Raw genomic sequence first — 7,877 nt, forward strand, 5'->3', positions numbered from 1 at the left:
GCTGGTTTTTAAGGGTGTTTTGATTGTTGTAGTGGCAAATTAACAACGTGTCTGCGTTACTAACAGGAGAAACGTCGTTCGGTATCCGGTGTGTTGTTTATAAATGCAACACTGCGCAACATTTTAACGAGAAATGTTGTGTTTGTGTTGTGTTGCGCAGGAATTGTTGTCATTTTCATGTTTAGAAGCACTGGCAGCCAGATTGTTCAGATTTGTCCATGGGCTGATCTATAGGGGAGGAATACTTAAGCCCAAGCCCTGTTTTGGCAAGAGCCCTGGGTCTGCTCTGGGCTCTGAGGCAAGGACTGGTCTGAGATGCAATGTGCAGTACGTTGCCAGAGAGAGAGGCAGCCTGAGGGGGGAAGCCTGCGTAACCTGCCTGACTGATGGGTTGCCACACTGATCATAGGGACCACATCTCATGAACAAAACGTACCAAATCTTAATAAAACGGTACCAAATCTTAATAAAACGGTACCAAATCTTAATAAAACGGTACCAAATCTTCAGAAAACGTACCAAATCTTCACAAAACGGTACCAAATCTTCACAAAACGTACCAAATTTTCACAAAACGTACCAAATCTTCAGAAAACGGTACCAAATCTTCAGAAAACGGTACCAAATCTTCACAAACGTACCAAATCTTAATAAAACGGTACCAAATCTTCACAAAACGGTACCAAATCTTCAGAAAACGTACCAAATCTTCACTAAACGTACCAAATCTTAATAAAACGGTACCAAATCTTCACAAAACGGTACCAAATCTTCACAAAACGTACCAAATCTTCACTAAACGTACCAAATCTTAACCAAACGTACCAAATCTTCAGAAAACGGTACCAAATCTTCACAAAACGGTACCAAATCTTCACAAAACGTACCAAATCTTCAGAAAACGTACCAAATCTTCACAAAACGTACAAATCTTCACAAAACGGTACCAAATCTTAACAAAACGGTACCAAATCTTAACCAAACGTACCAAATCTTAATAAAACGGTACCAAATCTTCACAAAACGGTACCAAATCTTCACAAAACGTACCAAATCTTCACAAAACGTACCAAATCTTCAGAAAACGTACAAATCTTCACAAAACGTAACAAATCTTCACAAAACGGTACCAAATCTTATTAAAACGGTACCAAATCTAAATAAAACGGTATCAAATCTTAACAAAATGTACCAAATTTTAACAAAAGTGTACCGAACTATTTTAGGGCAATTTGTAAGTAATTTTAGGGCAATTTAATTAATTTTAGGGCAATTTAACCCTTTATCGCATGCATTTTTATTTAACAGAGAAAAAAAAATTCCGGTGTTGTATAAATACAACATTTCCCTTTCTTATAAACATCTATTACTTATTTTGTGAAAAAATATATTATTGTGGGAATTACTGAACCGTTCCCATATCGATGATTCCCGTGTACCACTATAGCTAAAAAAAATTTCCAAAAAAATAGAATAAATTTTTAAAAGTGAATTCTCACAAGAAACTGTATATATGAATGGAAAATGATAATTGGAATATGTTTTTGTTATCAATTTAATAGAAACATGAAATTCTCACATAAAAACCTCCTCTTTTCTCATCATTGTAGCAATATTCAGTATTACAGAAAAGGAAATAATGCATTTGATATATTGATTAAAATAAGAAATTATTTCAAACAAAATATTGCATAGCATGTACCTAAATTCAAATTGCTATCTTAGAACTGAAAATATAAATAATAAGAAAGAGTTCATTCTTCAACTCAGCTACATGACATTCTTTGTTATGCATAATATAAAATATAGATTCCATAGTTCAGAGATAAATATTTCAGATCTCTTCATTATTGGAGATTTTCTTTTTTTCACTCCTGCATATCAATCACTGTATACACTAAAAAATAGATAAATGGAAACAAAATACATGGAAGCAAACTAAAACCGAAATTCCGGTGCCTTTCTACTGTGGCAGATCTTTCAGATCATATTGAACACCATGAAATTCAAGGAAGCATCTCTTCTCACTGGTGCTGCAAAGGTATACTTGGCACTTTAGGCACCATGTTACAGGAGATGATCTGCAAGATGGGTTTTTTGCATCTCCCTCTTTTAGGAACATTGATTGGGAAATGTCCAATCTGGTCTTCTCTCACTGGCTTTGGTGGTATTGGTTTTGTGTTGTGGCCTTTTTGTTTCTTTTCCACCAGCCTTTCATCGACTGATGCACTTGATGGCCGACCTCTTCGTTTTCCTGATAAAGGTTTGTCTTGCATCCTCAGACATGAAGACAATACCAATTTGAAATCATGTAGGCTCAAATATTTTGCACGTGCATCCAAAGCCTGGATGTCCCTTCTGTATAGTAGCCAGGCATTACAAATGCTAAGGTCTGCAAAGTGAAAGAATATTCTGTGGTACCACTTTTTAGATCTGAAAAACATTCTGTAAAATCCAATGAGGGCATCCATTTTATCTACTCCCCCCATGTTTTCATTATAGTGCTTGATGAGAGCAGGGCAGTTTACTGGAGACTTTTCTGTTGTGGATACTGATTTATCCCAACGAGGTATATTTGCAACTGGCTGAGCAGATCCCATGGTAGACATGATGGTACACAGGTTGCTGTCATTCCACCGAACAACCCTTACACTCTCTGGACAAGTTTCTACTTTTCCATCATATTCTACAAAAGCAGACTTTCCTTTTGCTTTCAAATCTTTGTCAGGTATCATTCTCAATCCAGAAAGCCTATTGGTGCGAACAGTTCCCATGCATAGTATTCCCCTTTTATACATCTCAAAATACAAGGGAATTGTTGAGAACAGGTTATCCATGTAAAGTCTATAGTTCTTGTGGGTGGGAATGATTGATGCTAATTTGCACACAATATTAGCACTGGATTTCAAATCAGGGAATCCATCGACCTTAGGAGTTGCTCCAACACATACTTCAAAGTTGTGTACAATACCATGGCTACCAGCAAGAGTCCATACTTTGAAACCCCAAGGGTTGGGTTTTCCTTTGATGTAATATCTTGGACCTCTTGTTCCTTTATATGGTATCATTTGTTCATCCACGCACACATTCTTATCCATAGGGATCATATTGTACTTGGACTTTAGGTGGTTCAAAAGTGGCTTAACTTTGTACAGTTTGTCATATTCTGGCGTTCCTTTTGCAGGACACTGTGAATTATCTGCAAAGTGAATGCATGACTTGATTCTTTCCCACCTGGCACAGGACATGTAGTCTATTACAGCCCTAAGGTGTGCATCAGAAGTCCAGTATCTACGATGGCTGGTCATTTTGACGATACTCATGTAGATACAAATGCCTAGAAATACCTCTAGCTCTTGTACTGTTAGAGAAAGTGGTTTGCTTGGGTCACATTGCAAGGCATATCTATTGCTCTCATTACATATTAGTGTCAGTAATTCTCTGTCAAAAAACTGCCTAAAATATTCTATTGGTTGCAAGGCATTTTCTCTGCCTGATACAAAACCCCTAAACTCTGGAATATTTTTTTCATTATTCTCATTAGGATCACATTGTTTCCAATTAATTTTGTGTTTCAAGTTTCTGTAATCTTCTACCTCCTCATCCCTTTCCACCTCAGAAACATGAGCTACTGAAGGTGTGGTGACGGTTACGTCTGAAGAATTACCATGTCCATGAACACTGATATTATTTGAAAGAGTGTCACAGTCAAGATCACTAGTGTCTTTATTCTGTTTAGCATAGGCAACATGAGCAAGTGTTTCTTGTGTTGTCCCATTAGCTGCAGGTGCATCTGAAGGTAATGCAACGGGGTCCAAAGGAAGTAGCGTTCTTCTTCTTGATCGGCCAGCAACGACTGCCTTTTCATCTGCAACATAAGAAAACATTTACATGTTAGAGATCAACACTGATGAAAATTAGATATACATGTTGGATATGCGCTCACTGAGAGAGAGAGAGAGAGAGAGAGAGAGAGAGAGAGAGAGAGAGAGAGAGAGAGAGAGAGATTTTTACCTTGAAAGTCAAGCATCAAATCTCGCCTGAACTGCGCTTCATCATCTTGGGTGAGTAGATACTCATCACCACTGTCTTCCACATCCTCAATATCTGAATACTCTGAGTCAGAGCGGGGCTCATCTCTACAGGTATAATCCATGTACCTAGGGCGCGGTGGAAGACTGTCCCCGTAGAAATTTGTAGGATTTATGCCGCCTGGAAGAAACAGAAACGTAATTAGAACAACGGCATGCTATTTTACTAAAATTATAGTAGTGATGAACAATAGTAGTCTGGAATCTTATTGCAACATATAACCCTCCTCGTCGATATCGGCACGCATCAGGAGGTAGTAATATGTCTTATACACAAGTCACCGATATCGTCACGTTTCAAAGTCGTTATTTTTGAATATGCTTCTGGTGAGTACACCACTTTGCTACACTTAACTCAAAACAGCATCGATATCGAAACGTTTGAAAATCACGTCAACATGGGTTCTGTACACAAGTCACCGATATCGTAACGTTTAATATTTGATAGGTCATTTCTGGACTATAATCACTAAAGCGCCTATACACCCACTGAATAACTCTTCATGCACTAGCAAATACTATGTAATTTTTTGGTAACAATAAACCTTACCTGAGGTTGAGGGTTGAGCCATATTTGTGGAAGGATGCGCAGCACGTCCACCCCTTACGTCACGGCATCATGTACTGATGTTAAACATCCGTGGAGTTGACGCGAACGCCATCTATTGAGATATACCTTAAATATTTTAGTTACAGGGACAAAAGCAAAGAAAATGGCACGCTCCCTTCGGGAAGGAAAACATTTTTTTAATGGCTTATAGGTGCAAGCGTGAAACGTACCAATATCGATGAGAAACACGAAATAGGGTTAAGTAATTTTAGGGCAATTTGTAAGTAATTTTAGGGCAATTTAAGTAATTTTAGGGCAATTTTTAAGTAATCATTTTAGTGCAATTTGTAAGTAATTTTAGGGCAATTTAAGTAATTTTAGGGCAATTTTGTAAGTAATCATTTTTAGGGCAATTTGTAAGTAATTTTAGGGCAATTTTGTAAGTAATCATTTTTAGGGCAATTTGTAAGTAATTTTAGGGCAATTTGTAAGTAGTTTTAGGGCAATATAAGTAATTTTAGGGCAATTTTTAAGTTATCATTTTAGTGCAATTTGTAAGTAGGTAACCATTACGTGTTGCACATTGGACAAGCAGACAGACGGTGGTGGTGGTGGTGGTGGTGGTGGTGGTGGTGGTATCAGGTGTAGGGTAATTACCTTATTTTAGGGTAATTTGAGGACTATTAGGGTAACACCATCACCGTACTTATTAATGGCTGTATTTCTCACATATGCTATAAGTGACCTTTAGAAGATAGATACTTAACAAACAGGCAACTTTTAAACCAATCAGGGTCAATCTTAAAATTAGGGACAAACTTTAAACGAATCACGATAAATTTAGGGACAAACTCGCCACGCCGCCTCGACAAGTCCGGATGACCACTGTTTTTTCCTTATATAGAGGCCAAGATCGTGTATTTTTCAGTATCTTAGCACTATAATGCCTCTTAAGGGTGTTCGGAGTGAGCGAGTGGCCCTAACTGTGGCTTAGGTGGAAATAATGAGGAAATGAGAAGGAAGGAGTCATGTTTGTGAGGAGTGAAGCAAACTGTGCCGAAGAGAGAGAGAGAGAGAGAGAGAGAGATGAGGAAAGGCGTAAGACATGAGTAAAGATAAAGATGAGAAGATAAGGTGGAATATTGTGTCAAATACTACGTGGAGACATCGCCAAGGAAAAGTGGAAGAACGTGGAAAGGAAGCTGTGTTGATGCTGCCCTGATGGAGTGGTGGGTGTGTGGTCAGTCCTCCTCCTCTCCTCCACCTCCTCCTCCTCCTCTATTGCTTACAGTTCAGATAATGTAGTGGGTCCCTCCAGCTGCGTGGTAGGTGTTGTGGTCACTGTCCTCCTCCTCTTCCTCCTCCTCCTCCTCCTTTCACATCTTCGACTCTCCCTGTGGCCTGTCTTCTTCCTTCAACACCGATGTCCTTCAGCCTCTTAACTTGTAGAATCTGTAGTGATAGCATAGGCACACAGACAGCCCCGTTAGGACCAGTAAGGCTGTTGCTGGCTGTTCCTTCCTTTGTATTCCTCCTCCTCCTCCTCCTCCTCCTCCTCGTATATCCTCTACAGTTCAAATTATGTAATGCGTCCTTCCAGCAGCGTTGTGGATTGGTGGGTGTGGTGTGGCTAATTGTGGTAAATTTGCAGTTTGAACCAATATAGCCTATCTTATATTTCCTTTTCCCTATGTCTCTAGCTTGGGGGCCTCCTGGGAATGTGGGGTGTTTAAGGGGGAGACCTAACCTAACCTATATTCTGTTAGGAAGGTATTAATTTCTGATAGGGTAAAATGGGGTTAAAATGTTTGTAAATCTAACCTAACGAAAATTCTGTCCTATAGTTGTTATTAATTTCCGATAGGGTTAGGTTAGGTTAGAAATGCTGGTAGAAGTGTGACCTAGACCGTGAGAGTGTGTGGTGACGAGTGTGTGTGTAGTGACATGTCCCTCCAGCTCACCCTTCTCATCTCTTTCACTCGGCTGACATGACGTGGGAAGGAGAATATGGTGACCTGACCTAATGCGTAACCTAACCTAACTAAATTTTAACCTAACCTAACCTGACCCTAACTTAACTGTAATCAAATCCTAACTTGATACTAACTTGAGTCTAACCTAACCTGACCTAACCTAACCTATTTTTTTTCCAACTATAACTCAATCTAACCTAACCTAACCTAACCAAACCACACCACGTTATAGGTCTGAAGGGTTCCGAGGAAGGCATATCAGTGGTGCGTGATGCCTAGGTTAGGTTAAAGTTAGGGGCAGGTTAGATTAGGTTAGGTTAGGTTTAGGTTAGGTTAGGTTAGGTTAGGTTAAGATTAGGATTTCTCTACATTAGGTTCGGTTAGGTTAAAAATAAATAAATAAAAAGAAAGGTTATTTTAAAGTTAGGCTAACATTTTTCTCATTCCCACGTCATGCCAGCCGAGTGAAAGCTGCAGAGAGGGAGCTGAGGAATGAGGAACACTGGAGGGATGACTATATTAAGACAGTGCCATTAAATCCTTGCACAGACGATTAAGAATACATTTCATCAGACAGGGAGCTGGGGAATGAGGAACACTGGAGGGATGACTATATTAAGACAGCGCCATTAAATCCTTGCACAGACGATTGAAAGAGTACATTTCATCAGAGAGGGAGCTGGGGAATGAGGAACACTGGAGGGATGACTATATTAAGACAGCGCCATGAAACCCCTGCACAGAGGATTGATAGAGTACAGGAGCGATGAGTGGCTGTTATAATTCTGCAGTCTGTCTTATTATTTATTTATTTACTTTTTCAGGACTTATTTCATTTTATTTGCATTATTATAACACATTTGTGGGTTAATTATATCTATTGGTCATTGTGAGTTGCTGATGTCATGACTGCTTGTTGTGGTGTTAGCCTTTCTCTCTCTTTTTTCATGTAAGAAGGGAAGCTGGCTCAGGGCAACCAAATATAAATAAAAGAAAAGGTCCCACTTGTTTGCCAGTTCCCTTAGAGATCAAAGGAGTTGGTCGGGTATCAAGGATAAGTGTGTTGAAAGAAGTGAAGTGGTAGGAAGGTGGAAACACAGAAGCAGGCAGGGAGTTCCAGAGTGTGCCAGAGAAAGGTGTGAAGGATTGAGAGTACTGGTGAACTCTTGCATGAGGGAGGTGGACAGAATAGTGGTGAAGGATTGAGAGTACTGGTGAACTCTTGCATGAGGGAGGTGGACAGAATAGTGGTGAAGGATTGAG

The 7,877-nt window shown here is 39.4% G+C and overlaps 1 protein-coding gene across 1 annotated transcript; it reads right to left on the bottom strand.

Moving 5' to 3' along the window:
* Positions 1 to 181: 181 nt before the first annotated feature.
* LOC123506915 (piggyBac transposable element-derived protein 2-like) lies at positions 182 to 4,885 on the bottom strand. The gene is made up of 4 exons (XM_045259327.1): positions 4,642 to 4,885; positions 4,015 to 4,212; positions 2,029 to 3,868; positions 182 to 383 (listed from the first exon to the last, which is right to left on the bottom strand). The coding sequence occupies exons 1-4, from the start codon at positions 4,661 to 4,663 to the stop codon at positions 182 to 184; spliced, it is 2,262 nt and encodes a 753-aa protein (XP_045115262.1). The 5' UTR covers positions 4,664 to 4,885.
* Positions 4,886 to 7,877: the final 2,992 nt, after the last annotated feature.

This window comes from Portunus trituberculatus, chromosome 2 (assembly GCF_017591435.1).
Source record: "Portunus trituberculatus isolate SZX2019 chromosome 2, ASM1759143v1, whole genome shotgun sequence".
Lineage (NCBI taxonomy): Eukaryota > Metazoa > Arthropoda > Malacostraca > Decapoda > Portunidae > Portunus > Portunus trituberculatus.

Bases quoted from the DNA above. Each gene is read 5' to 3' on its own strand.
- LOC123506915 (XM_045259327.1), bottom strand. From the start codon at position 4,663: ATGGCTCAACCCTCAACCTCAG. The intron at 3,869-4,014 runs GTAAAAATCTCT...CTTATGTTGCAG, and splicing joins TTTGATGCTTGACTTTCAAG to ATGAAAAGGCAGTCGTTGCT. The intron at 384-2,028 runs GTGAGAAGAGAT...GCAACCCATCAG, and splicing joins AGTATACCTTTGCAGCACCA to TCAGGCAGGTTACGCAGGCT.